The sequence below is a fragment of the Sebastes fasciatus genome, chromosome 7 (assembly GCF_043250625.1).
Source record: "Sebastes fasciatus isolate fSebFas1 chromosome 7, fSebFas1.pri, whole genome shotgun sequence".
Lineage (NCBI taxonomy): Eukaryota > Metazoa > Chordata > Actinopteri > Perciformes > Sebastidae > Sebastes > Sebastes fasciatus.
The window spans coordinates 17,899,784-17,922,306 of NC_133801.1; the positions used below are offsets into that span (position 1 = coordinate 17,899,784).

A 22,523-nucleotide genomic window follows, 5' to 3' on the forward strand; every position below is an offset into this window, starting at 1 on the left:
TGACAACATCATATGTAAGCAAATGTAAATTTATGTTACCTCCTGCAATGAAGTGTAAAAAATCCATTTTTGAAGGGCAGGGTTTGTTTAATAGCAATGTATAATATACATAATTAAATAATAATACATCTAATTTATAGTTTTTGAGGCTCTTATAAACCTTCAATTACCCAAATGATGTGTTTTTGTCTTCTGATATCAGATCAGTTCAACAACAGACAAGATTTGAGCTCAATATTAAAAATCAACAGACTAAAATCCAAACAATGTGAAGAGATTTCTTTCACACACAGAGACACATGAAGTCTCACCGCCCGCCCACACGCAACGTGCTGCAGAACAATTTATCAAAAATCCAACTGAGATGAAACAGAAGACATTTTATACAAACAGTCTCCATATTCACACAATCACTCTGCAAACGAGCCTTTGGATCTAATCAATCTATAAACGTGGCACCTCACGTAGAGAGAAACCTGCCTGACACTGAAACACAAACCTGCCTATTCTTCTCCGCCAAACAAAACCTTTGGAAAGTAAAACCAAACACACCGACTGCTGTGGAAATGTTAATGATGGTGGCAGCTAGAGGTTGAATACTGTGAGCTCGACACAACGGAAACTACAGTTCACATCTGTTGATTTGGAGAAGAGGGTCCCAAATACTCGATAATCCCTTTAAAAATATCAGTGAGTGTCTTGGTTATGGTGAATATAAGGTATCTCTATATGTATTTGTTTTTTGTAAACATTATTTAAACATACTGTATATAGCAGGCTGCTCAGGTCTGAGAGATATCGTCTATGAGCTTCTGTTCCTGTGGCTCAAGGACGCCATAGCAACAACAATGATACTAAAGAGGAGTCAAGTTTAATGTGAATTAGTCGAGACCTGTTCAAAACCCTTCTGTGATGCTTCTGGTGTTAATTGTTTACAGGTCATAAAGGTGAGTCACAGGAGTTAGTTGGGTAATAATGCATCATGTTTAACAAATTGCACTGAAGCCGTCTCTTGCCTGATACCATAACAGTATCTAAACACTTTTTTTTAACCGGAGTTCAACTCAAAGACAAGAAAACCCACAAGAGGAAAATCAGAAAATCTATCAAAGACACCGATCACAAAAAACGAAGACTCATGAGAAAGAAGAAAAGAACCAATTAAAGGAGGTTTACTCACAAAAAAAGACAAGAAAGTATATATTCATGTTAGTTAGGTCAACTGACAGAGGAGGTTAAGATGGTGTAAATATGTGCACTACTGAACCCTTGCCAAAAGCACACGTAGGTACAAATGTGCCTGATGTGCTGCAGAAGGAAAACAGGGCTGGATGCAGCAGCGGAAACAATTTACAGGTCCATTAAATGTTCTCTATACGATATCCAGAGCATTAATGTAGCAGCAAACAACCATTAGCTATGTAATTATATAGAGGAGTAATGTCTACCTGAGCAAAGAATGAAGTCGCTATCCTTCTGGGTCTTGCAGAGTTGCAACGATTTTGATAATCGATTAATCGGTTTCAGTCATTTTTTAAGAAAAAAAAGGTAAAAATTCTCTGATTCCAGCTTCTAAATGTGAATATTATCTGGTCTCTTTACTCCTCTATGACAATAAACTGAATATCTTTGAGTTGTGGACAAAACAAGAAATGCTCCCAATCTTGCATTTAGCACCTTTACGAAAAATTATTATTTTCTTTATCGATTCATCTGCCGATTATTCTCTTGATTAATGAACTAATCATCCTATAAATAGTAAAAAAAAAAAAAAATCCCAGATCAGAAGGTGAAATATTTAAATCCAAAACCAAAAGTTATTCGATTTGCTATCATACACAATAAAGAAAAGCATCATATCCAACATTTGAGAGGCTGAAACCAGGAAATGTTTGGTATTACTGCTTGAAAAATGATCAAAATAGTTGGATTGTTAATTAATCGATTAATCTTTGCAGCTAAACTTCACTCAAACTACCCAGTTCTGTTTGTCGATCAACGCTCCTTACTTGTGATAATACTTTTATTTTATTTTTATGGTCATTTTCTGCCGTTATTGGACTGACAGTAGAAAGGAGAAAGGACAGTAGAAAGGAGACAGAGAAAGAGAGGAGAGAGAGAGAAATGGGGAGATGATTCATTTTCTGTCCAGCAGCGACAAATCCATTCATCGACTAAATGTTTCAGCTCTACACTCATCCATTCATTCAGCGATAAAGACACTCCATCGCTGCCATTTAAAGACATGTGAACTGATGCCGTTTGTGTGAACATGTTGAGGCTGCTGGACGGTGACTTTGTGTTGAACGTACCTGAAGCAGACGGTGTGCCAGTCATTGTTGAGGGCCTGGAGGTACTGCTCATCATAGATCCTCTGTTTGCATCCCGCACAGACGGGCAAACTTCCTCCAGCTGCAACACGTGAGACAGAGATCACAAGATGTACTGATGATATCCACGATTTTATAGTTCATTATGCATAAAATCAACAGCAGCTCTTTGATGGGATGTAATAATTGCTGATGTTTGTTTGCATGTGACTGTTATCTTTGTTCTTATCTCGCCATCAATGCAAATCCTCGCTGAAGCTCCACACTTCAAACACAGACTGTCTCTGAAAGTGCTTCGTCATTATAGACGGACAACATTCAACATGAATATCATGTAGGGGTCCACAGATGGCCGACATTTAATGAGAGAATCACTCAGCAGGTGTGCAACATTTCATATTAAATCATAACATTTAGTGAAATAATGGAAACTTTTTGCCACCAATTTTAGAATAATACTTCAATGTTTTCTTGTGGTCCGATAAGGACAGTTTCACACAATCGCACTTTATTTAATTAATCTAATGATGTTTTGGCTGAATGCTACTGAATTGAATTGTTTCCAAAAATAAAGTTAAATCAAAATCGAGAAAGATGTGTCCTAATCATTATTATTTAAGTCATCAAAGTAAGATATATTTTCTTACACTGTTATCAGGCATTAAATAGGCATTATCAGTCGCTATAAGCATCATTGATGTGGGTCAATAGGGGCCTAATACACCCAATAGTAGGTTTTATCATCTACTCACATGGTAGATCACCGAAAGAAGGTATAAAAGAACAGCGACTTCTAACGACCGTAGTAATTATGACAGAAGCAGAAGTGGAAGTCAGGCGCTGTAGCACTGACAGCGTAAAACTCCACACAAAACACAGGGATTTCACTCAGGAAACCTGGGATTCGCATCACGTGTGAGACCAACAACATCGTCAAAAGCATTAAGTTTCACTTTCACTTTTAAAATGTAGTTATTTTAAGCCAAAACAAAATGTTTTTCCCTAAATTGAACTAAGTGGTTTTGTTGCCGAAAACTAAAAAAGCCATAATGTTTGTGTTCAAAACATGACGTTTTATTTAGTTTGACAACGTGTTAGAAAACATGTTGCTTTTATGTTTCACTTTCACAACACTAGGCGTAGTATGCCCCTAATCTATGGTGTTAATAGCGACCGATAGCGCCTATTTAATGACCTGATAACAGTCGAATCGGGTGTTCTGAACCACATCACTCTGGGCAACAAGTACAATTACCACACCACAGAGTGCAGAAAAAGCAGACGTAGCATCTGTGATACTATCATGTTTTTAAAGGGACTTTGGTTTCATTGGAGCCAGAAAATCCCAGTTTGATCAAAGGGGAGGAAGCCTTTGTGGAGCTGATCGGGTTCAACACCTGCACATTTAACAGACAACACAAACAGTAGAATAACTGAAGTAAAATACTTCTGGTGGAGAAACATAGAAACTTTTGTTTTCAGTAGATAAGTTTCTCCTCCTCCCTTTCTCTAACGAGGACAATGTTAATTATAGTTTCCAGGAAAAAGCCATTCTGCAGAGTTGGATCAATTAATTCTGTAATGCATTAAAGAGAGAGAGCAGCAGTGTGTGTGTGTGTGTGTGTGTGTGTGTGTGTGTGTGTGTGTGTGTGTTTTCTGCTGATGTAAATCTGTTCATTGGAAAGGATGAGCTGGCAGCAGCAGCAGATAGCAGATAGACATTACGGCTTCATACAGCAGACATTATTGCTGCTGAGGTTCATTTGCCTGAGAACACATCATACAACCTTCACATCCTCAACAGGAGAAGGTGAGGTAACGAGATGCAAAGTAATAACAAATATAAACTTAGTTTATAAAGTTCACATACTGTCTGAGATCCTAAACCTGCAGTAAACTCAAAAACAACGTCATTCAAAAGCCATTTTTTCGCATCAGAGGAACAGTAAGTGCACGTTGTCCGTTTTCGACATAAAAGCAGATATCATTACAACTTGTAAATTGTTTTTTAGACTGAAACTTTCAACATGAGACTTTATCTGAACAGCTGTGGGAATCATAAGTTAGGTGCATTACACAGCGAAGGGCCGGCATACTCAACTACTGTATGCAAAATATTGCAAAAATGATTGTTGGCAATATAACATGTCGCTGCATAGCATCCCTTAAAATGCAAAACAGCCATAAACACACAGATGAACTGAACACAGATCAGTTCAACGTTCTAAGACACATCTGCAACACAACATCTGTATATTAGTATCTGTGTATCAATGTTGTATGACAAGAGAGGGTAGAGTTGACAGAGGTTTAGTGCGGTCGGCTCGTTACTGTATAATGCCTGAGTAAGCCGCCCTGCTGTAGCAGTTTTATTGATCATATTAGTTCGTAGGCGGTCTGGTTGGTGCTAACGGCTCTTGTCTCCTCTCCCGTCACCTCAACTCTTCACTAATGAATATTTTTCTCCTCATCTCTTTATTATGGAGCATTTCTCTCCGTGATAATTGTGTCCTCTTGACATTGCGGTCTGCAAAGGTCTCAGAGAGGACACAAATACCTCTGTAAAGGCACACAGGCACACCTCTATCACAAACACACTGTACTGTATAACCTGTGCAGGTGAAGGACTGAGTGTCACACTCCTCCCAACTCATTACTCAGAAACTCTTGCAGCAGCAAAGTGAGTCATCACATAAAAGGTCTATCGTCAACATCAGTGAACCTGACTGACCGCTACAGTACAGAATCTATAAATGTACAGTGACTTGGCATCTTAATGCAGTTTTTTTACCAAATATTCACAGTGATCATTAAACCAAAGCTTGGTCTGATCTAGAGCAATTGTTCCCATCATTTATTAAAACAAAACAATGTCTACTTGCGTCATTTCTAGGGGTTTAAATCACCATATATCATACCGATTCTTTGGACAATGATACAATATTTGCTGATATCACAAAGTCTGTCACAATACTATTTTGATTTGATTCAATTCAGGGGCCTGCGATCAATATGAGACATCATACGCCCATTTAACACAATCAATTACATTTATATCAACTCACAAAAAGCAAATAAAATATGATTTGACAATATTATTACTGGGTTCTTTCAGACATTTAAATAAAAAACAATCTATTCTTTTTAAGATTAAATATAAAGTGGGAATTTCAAATAAAGGCGTATCTTAAAGATGATATGTATGGATATTTTTCACTTTGCATCGATGATATTGGATCGTTGATCTTTGAATCGATATATCGATCCACATCGATGTATTGTTACCACCCCTAGTCATTTCTGACCAGTTTAACCTTGTTGTTAAGTCCAGAAGAAGTAAAGTAAAGTAAATTACAAGAAGAAAAAAAAGCAAAGATTTGAGGGAAATCTAAAAATGTGCATTACTTTGTAGGAGTGTTAGAAAATACCGATACACATGAGTATCACGATATTTTGTGTTATGATACTGTATTGATTTTTAATCAATCTTTCAGAGCTAAGTTTTAGAGCTAGAGTGAAGATACTACTGACATTATATGAAACTAAATAACCTAAGGAATCCATTGGTACCAACCATGTCATACTAGCTTGTCGCCAAGGGGGCTAAATAACGCTCCAAAGTTATGCACAATTTTGGCGAGGAAAAACTGGCATTGCTATTTTCAAAGGGGTCCCTTGACCTCTGACCTCAAGATATGTGAATGTTAATGGGTTCTATGGGTACCCACGAGTCTCCCCTTTACAGACATGCCGACTTTATGATAATCACATGCAGTTTGGGGAAAAAACAGTTTCATATAAATGTGATATTTTCGCCTATTCTAAAATGGCGTTTGTTACACAATGACAGTTTTCCTAAAATTAAATTTTAAAAATCACAATATATTGAATTGTTAGCCCTGTATCATGAGACGTACCGTATCGCCAGATTCTTGCCAATACACAGCCCACTTTGTGTGGCATGAATATGCTTTTTATTTATTATTTCCCTCCAATTTATCTTGCAATGTGTTGTAGGTTGGGAACCATTAGAGTGATTTCCCTAGTTAATGTTCCTTTCAACTAATTAGTTTAAGGTAAAAGGGTGTTGTCGTCTACTGATTATTAAATCTATACCAGTCACACACACAATGAGATAGATGAAGAAAGTTGGGGGGGATTTTAATCTTAGAGGATATTAGATGTGCCTTTGCTCCACATCAACTCATTTTCATTTTCACGTGTCATAAATCACAGAAGTACTGGTCTGAAAAATTTTGTGAAATGGAAAAGATATTTGATAAGGATTTAGAAATGAATCCAATGTCTTTGGTTTTAGGAATCCCAAGTACAAATATAACTACTGCAGCCAACAAAAAGTTTATATAACATTCTTACATTTGCTGCTAGAACAAATATATTACTACAGTGGATCAGTGATAAGAACGCCTCTGTTCAAGGCTGGCATAAAGTCATATTTGAGATGGTCCCTTTGGAATACCTCACAACTATTCTACATGCCAAAGTAGATCAGTTCCACAATATTTGGCAAACCTATCTGAATTATATTGGACCTGATCTCTCCTCCATTATCTCACAAGGAGTCTCCTGAACATGAACTCATATATCCTGTGACTTCCCTGCACTATGGACTATTTCCTATATGACCTCCTATATATATTTTTTGATCTGAGCTGTACCAGTGTTTGTTTGTTGTTGTTTTAAAAAAAAAATATTATTCTTATTGTTGTGTTTGTGAAAATAAGAAAACCCAATAAACATATTGTATAAAAGTCATTTTCATTTAAGTTAAACTTTGCAGAACCTTTAGATGATGTTGGCTAAGACCATAACTCCCAAGCTGTACCTTATAAAATTGTGTAATTGTGCATTAATCACCCCGTATAGTATTTTATTAATGTAACAACCTGTTTATAAGCAGAATATATCTGGCTAGATCTATAATGACTATAGTGTGCATGGCCTGAGGGTGAACACTGCACCCAAACATGAAGGGTGCAGGAAACATGGCTTCAGTTTGCAGCACAATGTGGACATACAGCCTGCTGCTGCATGCAGATACACCAACACTGTTGTCTGTGTTGTTGACACCCAAAGTAAGAAAGAATAGTGCAATGCATGATGCTTCGGTGGAGCATCCTTTCTGCATCTCCACATCACTCTGGGCAAAAAGTACAATTACCACATTACAGAGTGCAGAAAAAGCAGATGTAGCATCTGTGATACTATCATGTTTTTAAAGGGACTTTGGTGTCATTGGAGCCAGAAAATCCCAGTTTGATCAAAGGGGAGGAAGCCTTTGTGGAGCTGATCGGGTTCAACACCTGCACATTTAACAGACAACACAAACAGTAGAATAACTGAAGTAAAATACTTCTGGTGGAGAAACATAGAAACTTTTGTTCTCAGTAGATAAGTTTCTCCTCCTCCCTTTCTCTAACGAGGACAATGTTAATTATAGTTTCAGGAAAAAGCCATTCTGCAGAGTTGGATCAATTAATTGTGTAATGCATTAAAGAGAGAGAGCAGCAGTGTGTGTGTGTGTGTGTGTTCATTGGAAAGGATGAGCTGGCAGCAGCAGCAGATAGCAGACATTATTGCTGCTGAGGTTCGTTTGCCTGAGAACCCATGAAGGGTGCATCAACTCAGGGAGGAAACATGGCTTCAGCTGCAGCACAATGTGCACATACAGCCTGCTGCTGCATGCAGATACACCAACACTGTTGTCTGTGTTGGTGACACCCAAAGCAGGAAAAAATAGTGCAAAGCATGATGCTTCTGTGCAGCATCCTTTCTGCATCTCCCGCCCTGCAGCCTCATGCAGCCATCTCCTTACCTTCCTCCTCTCCCATGCGTTCGTCCTTCCAGGTGCAGCAGAGCAGCATCAACCTCATTCACACTCCGACTACCGAGCTCCTGGAGAGAGCCAGCCGCTTCTGGTCGACAGATAACCGGTGTCCGACCACAACCACCACCGCAGCTGCTTTCGGTCTCCTCCCTGCAGCGGCTCACACAGCTTCCTCCTGCTGCCTGGCTGCCTGGCTGCTGCTGCAAGTTTCTGCGGCGCTTCATTCAAGAGAGCTGCTGACCAATGAAGCTGCAGAGCCGGAGAGAGAGGACCAACCAGCAGCACTCCCTCACTAATTAATGCATCTCTGTATAGGGGAGGGGAGGAGGAACACAGGGCGGTGCAGTAAACACCACACTGGGTTTAGTTAGTGGGCACATTAAAAAAATAACTACATTATAATTCCTCCTATTTATTTTACAGCTATTTTAAAATGAAAGCTAGAAAAAGGCAACAAATTACAATGTTTATCATTTATCATGCTGTCTCTGAGGCTTTTTGAGACAATGTAAAAATGTTGCTTCTGAAATTAAAGAGTTAAAAGATTAAATTTCAGCTGCACTGAAATCAACTGAAATGTCAGCTGAACATGTAAAAAATGTGGGATTATCTTCATGCAAGCACAAAATTCAACAAATACGGAGGAATAAATTAACAGTTAAAGGGACTGTTTGTAAGATCAGAAATGCTTGTTAACAGTGACACCTGTGGCCGTTAAGTCAACAAAAGTCAGCATCGGGCTCGGGCTTGCTCGCTCTAAATAGACATGAACAAGCATCGCTCAAAACAGTGAGGCGACACACTCACCTGCTTGGCAGTAATGTTAGCCGACCAGACGAAGGTTCTCTCCATGAATCGATGCTGATCTTAGTGTTGGCTTTTCCTGCTTCAGCCTCCCAACCGCGGCCGGAGGGAGACACCGGCACCCGGTTGGAGACGATAACGTTTCTTGCTGCGGAGCCCCGTCACTTCACAAGACACGGGAAACCTCTGTTGGTCTGGAGGAGCTGCAGCAGTTATTTCTGCACAAACGTCCACTGTACATTCACTAGATATTCTCAGAGTTAAACTAACTCTTCTGCAGTGTGTAGTGTGCGCGCATGCATGTGAGAGTGGAGCGAAATAGAGAGAATGAGAGTGGTGTGTGTGAAGGCAAGCAGGCAGAGGAGCAGAGTACAGCAGAGACTCCGGCCCTGGAGACCAAAGCTACGGTCTCCCCCGCATCCTCCGACCGCGGCCAACACTGTTTTGCAAGACGGGCTTCACTAGATATAACTTTGTGGTTTTGGTGCTTCCGTGTAGTTTGTGTTGAAGTCTTGTCTGAACAGCGTAGCTACACGCAAGCGCGCAAGCGACCCAGATTGATTTATACGTGGAAGAAGTTACAAACAGTCCCTTTAAAGGTGCTAAATGCAATACTGGGAGCATTTCTATTGCCTCTCATAAATATGCACTTGTCCCATAGTGATACTGTAGTATGTCTGAAGTGGGACATTATCAGACTTTTGCTGATGGTACAACATTGTAAGCTACTTCTACAGGATGCGGATCATATGGGTCAGTGGTTCTCCCGGGAGACGTTCACAGAACAGCAACATGAGTTCATTATTTCCAGCTGGCACAACAAGAACAGTCGGTTTATAGTCACCGCGGAGGCAAAAATGTCTGCCCCTAATCTGTTTGTTGTCATTACAATGAAGAGCTCTGCCAACTCACTCACGTATCGGATTTAAAAATACACTCAATTTGATGGTTCCTGATTCATTCTGCCCAGTGGGAGGGACAGTAAAAGATCTGGCAGAACTGAGATGCAACAAGAGTTGAACCTGAGATATTATTACAGTGTGGTATGTGGCTCATAGCGGACTGACCCCGAACCAGGTGGTTTTCATCAACTCACAGGACAAATTCCTGCTGCTTCCTGGAATGCACCCATAAAGAAAGAAAAATAGGAAGACACAAGATCTTTTAACACATTTTATTTTGTTATTTAATGAAGCAAATGAACGCTGGATTCCGGGAACAAGTCACATGTGTGTCGTGGAAATATAAAAAGTGCAAAACCACACTGTTCCTCCTTATAAAAAACAGTTTTAAATAAAGATGAAGAGTATCCCACGGCACATAAGACAAGGTCTGACCCGGCGAGGCTCAAAGACGTTTCTTACACAGCACCGAGTGAAGGAACCGAAGCCAGCGAATATCAAATTAGTACAAAATAATACAGTACACAATTACAGAGAGAGAGATGGGGTCACTTGGCAACAGCGCTGATGAACATTTTGTCAGTAAGCCTTTTTTTTTTTAAAAGCAGCTCAAGTAAAATGAAGAACAACGGGAGCTTCTGCCTCACATTAACACTTCGAGCTCTCCCATTAAACAAACGCTTATTACAATTCTAAACAGTGATTAAATGCAAAAGCAAAGGATTGTTCTCATTTTATGTTCACACATTCCTGATAACAATAAAGCTATGAGTCAAAGCATGGTGCAAAAAAATCTTGAATAATCATGTAATGACAAGTTACATAAATGAATGAGACTAAACATTTGAAGCAGACTATTCCAGACACATAATTAAAACATTCACACATACATAATGTACATGCTATATCTGAGTTACATTCTAATCTACTTGGAAGTAAAAGGCAGCACTGCTTTGGCGTGGTTTTTAAACATCCTGTAATGACTTTGATTGTCTTCAGCATGTCGTTCTTCAGAGCACAAACTGCTCTTCATACATCACAAGTTTGGCAACATTAAAAATGCTGAGGAAACTGAACTGCATAGCAACTAGAATCAGCGAAGTTACTGAGAGCAGATGGGTTGGCCAGAGCCCCAATTCCCGCTGCTTTATACCCAGCAGGCCTAAAAATAGCAGCAGAGGAGCTGAAGACGACACTGAGATTGGCCAGATTTCAGTTTCTGGATGAGTCTCGACCAACCCCAACTCCTCTGACATGTCAGAGAGATGACAAGCTCTGCACAGCGAGGTGAGACACTGAGGACAGTTCACCTTGCTTTAGGATTAAAAACGAAAGGGAGATCATTCATAGGTCACATTGGCAGCCGGTGGTTCAGTCAGTCTTTCGCACAACAGTACAACCATATACACACACACATTCACGCACAAGAACAACACATAGTGACACACACTCTTTATATTTAAAGTAGGCTGGTGCAGTAGGGCGGGGGAGTTAAAGCTGATTAACTTGACCACATTATCGATAAAGGCACAATCAATAACGTACGTCACATCAGAGCGTGTACAAAATTCTGGGTCGGTGGGTTTGTATTAAAAATAGACGTTGAAGTCAAGTAAAAAAAAAACAACAACTTTACATGTTTTCTAATGGGGTTTGTTTGCATATAAAATGTACATTCTAGATCATGCAGTAGCACCATGGTTTCTTGAGGTTACACAAGACATCCTCTACTTCCTCCTCCCACAGTATTTGCCCTGGCATCCTGCGACTCCACCTGCAGCAACAACGGGGTTATAGTTTAGTCGTTTCTAAGAATACACTGAAGATAATTCAAGTGCACACACAGGTTTTATGTAGCAGGCTCCTTCATGTGTTGTTTGTCAAAAAGCATAGACTGTGTATAAAGATGGACGACATGACAGCTCCCCAAAAGGGAAGCCAAAACATCTCGATCGCCCTCCTGCCGGTTCGCTGCAGTATAGGCAAAGAACGTATTGCCAAGAGGTGAAAGTGAATTGTTTGTTCCATTGCAACGTCAGCGCCCAGCAGCAAAGCTACGCTTACGACATTTTGGACTGAAAGCGACTACCGGACGCCTGTAAAACGTCTGCCTACGAAAGTAAAACAACATTATTTGTATTCTATTATCATATTCTACCGAATATCAGTCCAAAGTGGCGCAAGCGGAGTTTTATCTCTTTGCTTCTGTACTCTTTGGTATGGGTGATAAAGCCCGCCCCCTCCATGTTAACGGACGGGACATGGGCCAAACTTAAAAAAATCAATGTACACATCAAATACATTTTTCCCAAAAGATGGTTTCTGTCATATAAGGTAGTTCTTATCACGCTGACGTATGTTCAAGTGTTCATTTTTCTGATAAGTTTGGTTTTAGTTAGTTATTTGATGCGCTAAAAATGGGGTGAGACATCATGATTGACAGCTGCTCTGAGTGAAGTAGTCACGCAGCTGGAGGCTCGGGAATTGTACCAAAGAGGAGATGTAACTTTAACTTTCCATAACCGTCACTAGCCTGTGTAATAGAATATATGTCAGTTTGATCATAAATGTAGTTTTATCTATATTATGGTTAGTTGCTGTGTCTACCGTGGTGCTAACGGAGCTGCTAGGGGGCTCACACTAGCAAGCCGCGGCCGTGCTCGGCTTGTGATTGTCTCGTGTGTGTGTGTGTGTGTGGGGGTGTGGGACCTCGATAGCGCGGCTCGAGATCCACGATCACTACTGCGCACTCTGGCTCCTAATGGAGTCAAAATCTCTCAAGATGGCAGCTCCCGTATCTGGAATATTTTGGCTTCACTTTTGTACAGCGGAGGAAGTGGAGACACATCGTCCATCTTTATATACAGTCTGTGGTTCAAACTGGCTGGAGTTAGTAAAAGTCTATCACCTCTGTAGACTCCTCCTCCTCCTGCACCACCTGCACCACCAAGGAAGCTCTGCAATGGACCGTACTTCGCTGCTTTGGCTGCAAAACAACAACAAAAACAAACAAATCAGCTATTTACTTTAATTAAAAATGCCCTAATGCTACAGTTTATAAATGTTTAATGACTTGTCGTGTTTGTTGGTATGGCTGAGTGAAGTTTACAACTAGTGGACATGTGGCAGCATCCATCCAGCAACTACTGCACGGCACCTCCCAGAGAAGCTGTTATACACTAAAGACAGGAGACTTATTGATGTTCACTGACACTGAACCAAACACAGGTACTGTGAATGAAATTACAGATGGATTTATTGATGGAGGTGGCAGCTAGAGAGCAACTCACACAATGTAAGTGGATGTTCAATACTGTTAATAAGGTTTAGTGAGATATGAAGAAGAAATGGCTACTGATGCACTGGACAAGAATTGTATCTTACTCCGTAATGACATTTGTTGATAAAAGACTATCAGATTAGCTCCTGTAGGAACAACTGATGAAACACATTGTGTGTATTAGACCATCAAACGGACAAAGAGGACAACAGCTGCCTTGTTAAGAATTTGTCACAGTATATTATATATCTGCCAGAGTCAATGTGTGAAAGTTCATTTTTAACATTGGAAATAGCAGTTTGGCATTACAATCTTAACTTAAACGGGAAACTTTGGTGTTTTTTCAACCCTATTTTCCAGTATTTTAGGGTCTAAGTGACTAATGGGGACAACAATTTTTTATATTGGTCCAGTATTGAGGGAGTATGCTGCAGACGTCAGCTAGAAACAAGCTATAATCTACTGTAACCCTTCAGGGCAACTCCTCACTATCAATGTACGTTCACTAAAAGTGCTTGATTTTGTCACTGAGGGCTCAGATTTTCTGAGACAACCCTACAGAGAAATGAAATGTTTCATTACTCAATTTGTGACATGAATGGGATGTAAAGTAAAGGGCTGCCATAAAAAATAACAAGGACTAGCTGGACCGTAATGTACGTGAATTTATATAATGATGACATTCCTCTTTCAGTCGAGCCTTCATTCATTTGGCAAAGGGATCTGTGTAAGAGCCAACCATCTGTTCCTTTACATCTACAATGACTGTTTTTCTTTGGAACATGAATGTTAATCACTGGGGGCGGTTATTTATATGTTGTATTATTATGTGTAATGTAATCCCACATTGGATCCATCCATCCATCCATTAGCTGGACCCGCTTACCAGCTGACATTGGGCGGGAGGCGGGGCACATCCTCGGCAGGTCACCAGTCAATCACAGGCGTGACACGTAGAGACAGACAACCACTCACGCTCACATTCACACCTACTAATCAACCCAACATGCACGTCTTTGGACTGTGGGATGAAAACCGGTGCATTGGAGTAAAAATGTATTTGATTAATTCACACAGGTGTCCTCGAAAGAGAGATCAAACCACTAACTGTAGTTATCTAAGACACCAGACGTGCGTTCCTTGAAATAATCCAACCGGCCCTAATCTCAGATGTGCAGGAAAATGCAGATTATCACGAGTTCAACATACTGGTTGTGCTGTGCCATCTGCACTGACAAGCACACACAGTCCCAACCCACCCTTATCCAATCTCATCCAAATAATCTGTTGCCAACGAGCAGGGAGAGAAATTGGAAAATAGGCTGAGGTGCAGGGGACATTTGTTTGACTGAAACTACTTATTTTATTTCTATTTTTGGGTGCATGGAGAGATCATTTGAGGAGATGTTTGGTACCTTGTTGAGGAGTCAGTGGGGCCGGTACGTATCCACCTAGACAACAGAGAGATGGTATCATTAGACTAATGCTGAGATGAAACTACTTTGGATCTGTCACAGTGGTTGATTTACAGTATTCATCCTGCCAGTATGTGGTGAGGAAAAACTGTTGACATTAGTAGTAAATCACATGAGAGGCACTTAGATCTGCTGAGCTGTCTGATCCACAGATGCTCTCAGTAACCAGACTGGCACACACACTGTGATGTTTTCCTGTCAGTGTTTTGCATTTAAAAGACACAGAAAAGTAATCTCAGTTAAAGCTTGGCAGAGGGAAGGCGCTTGTCGTTTTGCTCATTTAAGCAGCTGAAATTTGAATAACGTGAGCTCTGACACCGGCAAATTTTCTTCGGATGTATTTTGCAAATGGGAAGAAGATTACATTAAACAGCAATATAATTTCTATTTGCTCCTCTGTCATTAGTAATCCAATTAATCTCTCTGTAATTAGGTGCTCAGAGGAGAAAAAGGCAGGTCATCGTTATTCAAACACAATCTAATTCCCTTATGCAAAGTCAACCTCCCATGTGTTGCACGTGAGGTATTAGAAATAAAATGATGTTAAAAGTGAAAAGCCCTTTCTACTTGCATGAGCTAAAGAAATCAAGTATGTCATCTGTATGCCAACTAGTAAAATGGTAATAATTCATGTTTTTGTGTGGGAGATTACTTGGAAACCAACATAGTGGAAGTGTGCAGAAGCTGGAGTTGTATTGTGTTTAGGCGAAAGCGCCCAGCATAAAGGGAGGGAGAGAAGAGGGACAAGATAAGCTGTAAAAACATACAGGGCTAATGAGCCATAAATTAATATTTTCAACATGTGGTTTCCTTAATTGGATGAGAATAATCTTAATAAATTGGGGAGGGTGACATTTCTGATCATTCTGCAGTAGCTCTCCTCTCCCTTCCTTTATGCTCTCAGCTCTAAAGGGGAAGCGATGGATCAGTTTTCCTGCCCTTTCATCAATCCAGCTGTGTTACCTGACTGTCGGCAGTTTGGCATTAATCCGCCTCCTGATCCAGAAACAAGGATGAAAAGTTAAAGAATCGTCTGTGCTCTAAATCCTCGTCTATGTGGAGGTCAAATGTTTGGCTTTCAGTTGCAGCAAAAACATGAACGAAAAGGGTTTAAAAACCTTTGAGTAACTATACTGAAGTAAACATGGTAATGGGTACTTTCATGAAGCAGAAAGTATAGATCATAAAATAAATCAACATCAACATTAAACCAAATCAATAATTATATACTATTAATTATGTTCAAACCGTAGCGTTTTGCATTCGCCCATTTTTCTTGCAAGAAACAAGTCTAACTGCTCTTCTAAACAACCACACACACTCACACAGCCTCCTGCTACGGTTTTCTTCCTTTGCCTCCACCTCCTTAAGATAAATGACCCTATTGTGTCGTCTGTTGGGTCCCTTCCACTGATTTATGACACAACCGATGGTCCTCAAAGGTCACCGCACAGAATGCTGTTTACCACCAACACTACTATAATGTTTGCTGTGTACCGTCTCTATCTGCCACAGACTCATCAGCAGAGAAAATTCTGCAACATCCTCGCCAGCAAGTGAAAGTTTAACATTTACTTTATGCACAGTCACATAAATACACAGGGGGCAACACTAGTAGAGACACAGAGAACATGGCCAACAATCTGTATAATGCGAATAAATAGAGATAAGGTTGAAAATCGGCAAAGTCGTCCTTTAAAAGACAATACCAGTTTCACATGTGGGTTATGCCTTATGGACATGTTGCTGTTCTGTTAATTTTTTTTTCTCCCTTTTTGTCTTTAAATAAATGTTTTTGAAATATTTTGTATCATGTTTATTCTCAGTACACATCACAGAATACAAAGATTAGTTCATTTATGTAAAAAAAAAAAAAAAAAGTGGTGCAAACTGTTGCCATATTGTTTTTAGTAAATTGAAAATATTTTTTTTTCTGGTATTCATTCAAACTTAAATTCTATATTTAAATCTGATAATTAAAAACAAAAAATACAGAAAATTGTTGCCTTAAATTAAAAACTGAAGTGGATTTACTCAATGTAATTGAGTTGAAGTGATTAAATTACATAACCCCTTTAACTAACCTGTACGTGAATTTTGTGAGTACATTCATATATATAAATTTGAATTAATTTTAATAAAAAAAGACCTGTTGATTCAAATATAAAATAGTGCAAAATGTTGCAATATATATATTTTTTAATTATTTTAAAGAAAGTACTAGTTTTTACAGTGTACCTTGGTAGTACTGTTGGGGGTAACCTCCTCCACCATAACCAGGAGCCACAGGAGCCACACCTGTGAAATTAAAAGCAGTTACCATGGAGATTCATTGACAGAAAAATGTCATTAGTGTGTAAACTGACAATATGAGTTGGATCGATCAACATAATGATTAGTGTTGTCAGGAAATCTAGTAGCATTAAATGTCAGTGAATAAACAAACTAGTGATACATACAGTACAGTGAATGTGACAACTTGACCTATTTTTGGAGAAGCCAATAATTATTCACCATTTGGCAAAGCTCTCTACTCTACTGGCAAATGAGTTGAAGTTATTAAACCATCTGTGGAAGCGTTTCACACAGACAAATATCTCTGTGGCCACTGGGAGAAGGATTAGGGCCATGAGTTTTAATGACCGGCCTGTACGGTATCTGTGGGGCGGTGAGAGGAGGCGGCACTGCCGGCTGCTGCTGTGTGATTACACTCATCCCTCACTGACGGGCAGAGGAGGACCAGAAGCTACACTGCACCAAGTGTACAGTGTGTTGTGGACAGCTGAAGTGAAATGTGTGCCATATTAACACACTGTTGTTTTATTTTTTTCAAAGAAAAAGATGATAATACAGGAGGAACATATTGCAGAACATATTGAACAAATATGCGGCGCTCCTCACCTTGCTGATACCCACCGCCACCTCCAAGATTGCCATAGCCTGTTCAAATGAAAAAGCAAATAAACAAATCATGATAATGTGCCTATTATTATGATTTTCTGTGTAGTGAGCACGACGTATTATCAGTTTTCTGGTTTCTATAGCTGTTGTCATTTTTCCCCCCTGAAGTGAGATGTCGCCCGTGGCTCAGCTGAGGTCACAGTAACGACCTCATCCCAACGTCCTCTGGCTGAGTTTTGCTATTTCAGGGCAGGACTCCTCAGGGGTTTGTGTTATCTTCAAACAGTGATGTTGCACACTGTGTTACTAACAGTAATCAGTCCTCATCAGGAAATGTTGCTCCATTTACAAACTCCTAACGGCACTGTAACACTGCTGGGATTACTGCCGTTGGTGGAGCTGGATTCTGTAAAGATTTGGCTATTTATCTTGCTAAACAAACTTCACTAATACACGACATCTCAGCTTCTCTGACAAAATACTAAATAGATTATGTTCATGCTGCAAAGGAAAGGATACTTAATACAATTTCAATACATTCATTCTAATTTATTCAGCAGAATCTTTGTCACAATGAAAGGAAACAAAACTTGACTAACACTCAACTATACAAACTAAAAAAATAATTTATAAGATACAGTACTAAAATCAAGTAATATTAAAGGGGAAAGAAAGGTAGAATATCGAGTACAGATACAAATGGATCTTCATTTTCAGTGTTTGCAGCCCAGTCACATAAAAAGTCGTGTGAATGTCACAATAATGTGCAAGGCAAAAACGTGCAATAAGTACGCCGTTCTTGCCTTAGGTGTGTCATTTTCACACCATGTAGTCTCAACTAACTGCAATGTAATGACATAGAATAAAAGGGGAGAGACGCAGCTTATGGCGGGCAGGAGGGAAGGTGGATGGGTCCAACAAACACAGGACCTTCAACCAGGAGACTGGTTTGTTTTGTAAGTTTCGCTAGTGACGTTTGTTACATGTTTTTTTAGTGCCGTTTGTCACATGTTTTCCGTAGTGATATTACGTTGTTTCCATATGTACTTTACTTAGGTAATGTATTTATTTCAAGATCAACCATGACGCTTTTCCTCATGCACGCGTGTAATAGTCACGCCTAGATGAGGCAAAATGTGACACTGACACGCTATCCTCTGATGGACAGGCAAGTCTGTTACACGCATTGGCGTGAAATCGGGGTTGGTGTTTGCCAACATATGCCCCACTAAAGAGCTTTTCCAAGCAGTAAGACTCAAGTTCATAACACATATACTGTATATTATGTTTCCATGTAACAGTAACAGGCCTGTTACACTACCTGGTTTAGGTGGTTTAGCTCCAGCACCAGCACCAGCAGCTCCCAGTCCGACTCCAGAGGGATACGTCAACCCACCTGTCACAAGAGAAAGAACACTGGCTTAGATGTGGTGATGACTTAAGATTCTTACATGGTTCACCCATAGCTGTCCTGCAAAGAAAGACTGTAAATACTGCCTCCACTAAAACACCAGTTGATTTCTTTCATCAAAGTATCCAGCTGGCTTCTCCTTCCTGCCCCACACAGAGACTTATCAGCATGTTGGTCAGTTTCCTGCACAGGAAGTGCGGTGCGATGGCATCTCCTGACCAACTGTCACTTTGAGCACTGAGCAGAACGTTTTCATTTTTTTTTTTAAGTCGGGGAACATTGTGTATTAGTGCTGTCAGCCTCCTTTCCTCTCATACATACCATGACCATAACCATAACCATGTTGATATGGCCTGTATCCGCCTGAATCGTGATTACAAAGAAAAGTAGCATTATTGTCCGTTTGGTCAATTCACCTCCTACAGTTTGTGTCGGGGCGCTGGCTCGTCCAAGAAATAGATTAATTAAACCAATCTTATCATGAAAAAAAACCACAACTTAAAGGCAGGGTTGGTAAATATTTTAGAAACATTTTTGTTCTATTAGTTGAAATTCTCATTAAATCCCGACAGCAATGAATAAATCTAATGCTCTGACAAAAAAAAAAGAAAATAATCCGGTATCTGTGGCTGTCGCAGGACTGTAATAAACCTGTGCAATCTTTTCATTCGGCCTAATTGTAATGATTGGACGGGTTACCTACCTGCCTGTCTACCTGCCTGCACGCACTCTACCCGTGCACTCATTGCGCACCACCGGAGTCTTCCACAAGCTGCTAGCTTGACAACTTTGAGTATAAACAAAAGCCATTTTCGCCGTTCACATTAATTATATGTTTATGTTCGTAATGATAATTTTGGGGGAGTGGCTTCAGAGGGAGGCCTGAAGAGACGGGCTGTCAGTGTTGCTGATTTGGCGACTTTCTCTCTAGATTTAGGGACTTTTGGAGCTAGTTAGCAGCTGGTGCTGCTAGCTACTTTCATTGGAAAAGAGTTGGCAACATTGGGCTCGGTTTTTCGGTTGGATCACTTTTAAAAATCTAGTGTACTTTTTGCTAGTTTCTCAAGATCGGCCACCCTGCCTTTAAAAGAAAAAAATAATTTGAAGGGGAAATAAGCAGTATTTATGCTATATGTTTCCCTATTAACTGACACCTGAGTCTAGTGTTCTTAAGGTTCACGAAAAAAAATTTATTTCACATGTTAAATGAAATGTAGGTGTGTTCTGACCTCCTGCTGCCAGTGGGATTCCTGCTCCTCCTCCTGCTCCTCCCACAGCTACAAAAAAAGCACAACACAACAAGGTATGAGCTTTCTCATGGAAATGGCACATGGTACGGTACCAGCACCAAAAGGAACTGAAGCACAGAAAGGATAGAAGTAATACTACAATACCATTTAAAACAAGCCTATAGATGTGTGTAGAAAGATGGAGTCTAACAGAAGGAAAAATATAGCTACATGGGTTAACACGCATGCATATACAGTATACATATGCTTGGAGGTGACCTGACGTGAAGTAGGATGCATGGAGGAGGATATGTGTGCCCATGTAAATGATATTACTATATATTTGCGCTCGTCTATAAGCTCAACTACTTAAAAAAGTGGTTTATGAACTATTGTAATTACGAACTATAAATTGCATATTTGAAAACAACCTTGAAAAAATTTAAAAAATGAAGTATAAAGAAATAAATAAATGTGTGTAGAACATATAGGGAACTTGCCTCCATAGGTTCCACCATAGGGGTATCCACCATAGGGGTATCCACCTGCGGCTGGACCAACACCTACTCCTGTACCTGTGGAGTAAAGGTGTTAGAAGACTGGAGGTATGAAGTCATAACAATTGTCCATGCTGGCTTCTTCCTCTCCAGCTACATCTTACGATTAGAAAAACACTTCACTAGTTATTGAGTTCAACAATCAGTCGAGTGAAGTGTTTCTTAAATCATTAAACACCTGTAAAACTGAGATGAATCAACAATGAAAGAGGAATTTAATGTAGATTTTCGGTACTATCATCACAATTCTACATTATCAGTTTGTTTTTTTAAAGGCCACACATGGTAAATCTTCCCCCCTCTGTTACACTCTGCCTTGAAAAGTATGAAATATGTATCGTTACTTTATCTGGACAGTGTCCAATGTTTTAACATTTATTTGACCCCATACTGTATGTTTCTTTTAACCTAATTATTCAGTGTTTCTTGGTTTGTTTTACTGTCTTATATGGACGTTCCTGCAGCCAACCAAATGTCCCTCTCGGGGGACAATAACATTTATCTTGATATTTGACTGATGTTGGCTGACAGTTGGACTAAATGAAAGGCAGGAGAAACACCTTGCATTAGGTCTCAAGTCCATCACAGGTAAAATAGTGCAGAATAGAGAAAAAATACTGTAAAACTGCAAACCTGCAGATGCATAAAAGTGATGACTGTTCAGTGTATTGGAGGTGTAATTGGGTAGAGAAAGGCCTGATGCAGCTTTTCCTACTATATTAACCGCCGTTTTTATTGATTCAAGTCGAGTCATTAACTGTCCAGACAGAATGTGCACAGTAAGATAAACACAGTGTGTAAAAGCATGATCTATAACAAATGGGATCATAAAAAGTGTATTGATAACATCATTAGGATGTCAACATAAATATAAATACATTTACAAATTATACAAATCTAGATATATGAATTTTGCAAACACTGGGTTGCATGTAGAAGATCAGAACCATTCAGGACTGATTAGGTTAATATTATGCATTATTCAACAGAAGATCTTTAGTCGGTCTTTTTCTGCTGCGGAATCACATACAGTAGATAACGGTGAGACTGAATATTCAGTACCTATATGAACAATTGATTTAATGTCGATTCTGTGGCAATGGAATGAGCAAGATAAGCTTAATGCAACAAGCAGGAGAATCAGAGAAAGTAGGTTATCATGCAACATATACATTATTGTAATGTGTAATTGTGATTAAAGATTTATTAGCCATCTTTACCTGGGAAGAATGGTTTAGGTGCTTTGCCACCTGTGCCAACACCAACACCTGAAAACAGCATTTTTAAGTATTATTATAGTCACTGACTGCAGCAGACACAAACGACCATAGAGTAGCAGTTGTATCTGTCTTTGTCTCCACCGTGTGGCCAGATGGACGTATCATATCCCCTTCAAGTTTCAATGACAAAACACAGCTTGAAAGCTAAAAACAACATGGAGTTCTTAAATCAATAAAAGTATAAATATTGGCCTACCTCCAGCAGGTTGTTGGAAACCGGTTGCAGCTGAAGGAGAGAAGAGACTAATACATGAACTATCTAACGTTATACAAAATCTGTTAATTAATTAATACAGATGAGCCAGAACACAAGAAAGAGAGCCTGTTTCCTAAGCTGTTGGAAAAATTCAGAGCTTGTCAAAAGAAAAAGAAAATATTATGATATATATATATATATATATATATATATATATATATATATATATATATAGCCTATATGTATAAGTGGCCAGAAGAAAAAAACTACAACAAAATACACCCAAATAAAAAAGGCAAACACTGTACAT

General features: G+C 39.5%; 2 protein-coding genes across 2 annotated transcripts in view; both read right to left on the reverse strand.

Annotated features, from left to right (window-relative positions):
• Window positions 1-8,305, reverse strand: part of limk1a (LIM domain kinase 1a) — a 57,839-nt gene extending 49,534 nt beyond the window's left edge. Inside the window, exons 1-2 of the mRNA XM_074641971.1 lie at window positions 8,167-8,305; window positions 2,313-2,412 (exon numbers count right to left, since the gene is read on the reverse strand). Coding sequence (XP_074498072.1) covers window positions 2,313-2,412; window positions 8,167-8,224 — 158 coding nt within the window. The 5' untranslated portion in view covers window positions 8,225-8,305. The remainder of the gene's footprint in view (window positions 1-2,312; window positions 2,413-8,166) is intronic.
• Window positions 8,306-21,964: 13,659 nt separating this feature from the next.
• The window catches only part of elna (elastin a), a 48,358-nt gene continuing 47,799 nt past the window's right edge, over window positions 21,965-22,523 (reverse strand). Inside the window, exons 42-43 of the mRNA XM_074640786.1 lie at window positions 22,214-22,243; window positions 21,965-22,005 (exon numbers count right to left, since the gene is read on the reverse strand). The gene's annotated coding sequence lies outside the window, so the exon portion shown is untranslated. The remainder of the gene's footprint in view (window positions 22,006-22,213; window positions 22,244-22,523) is intronic.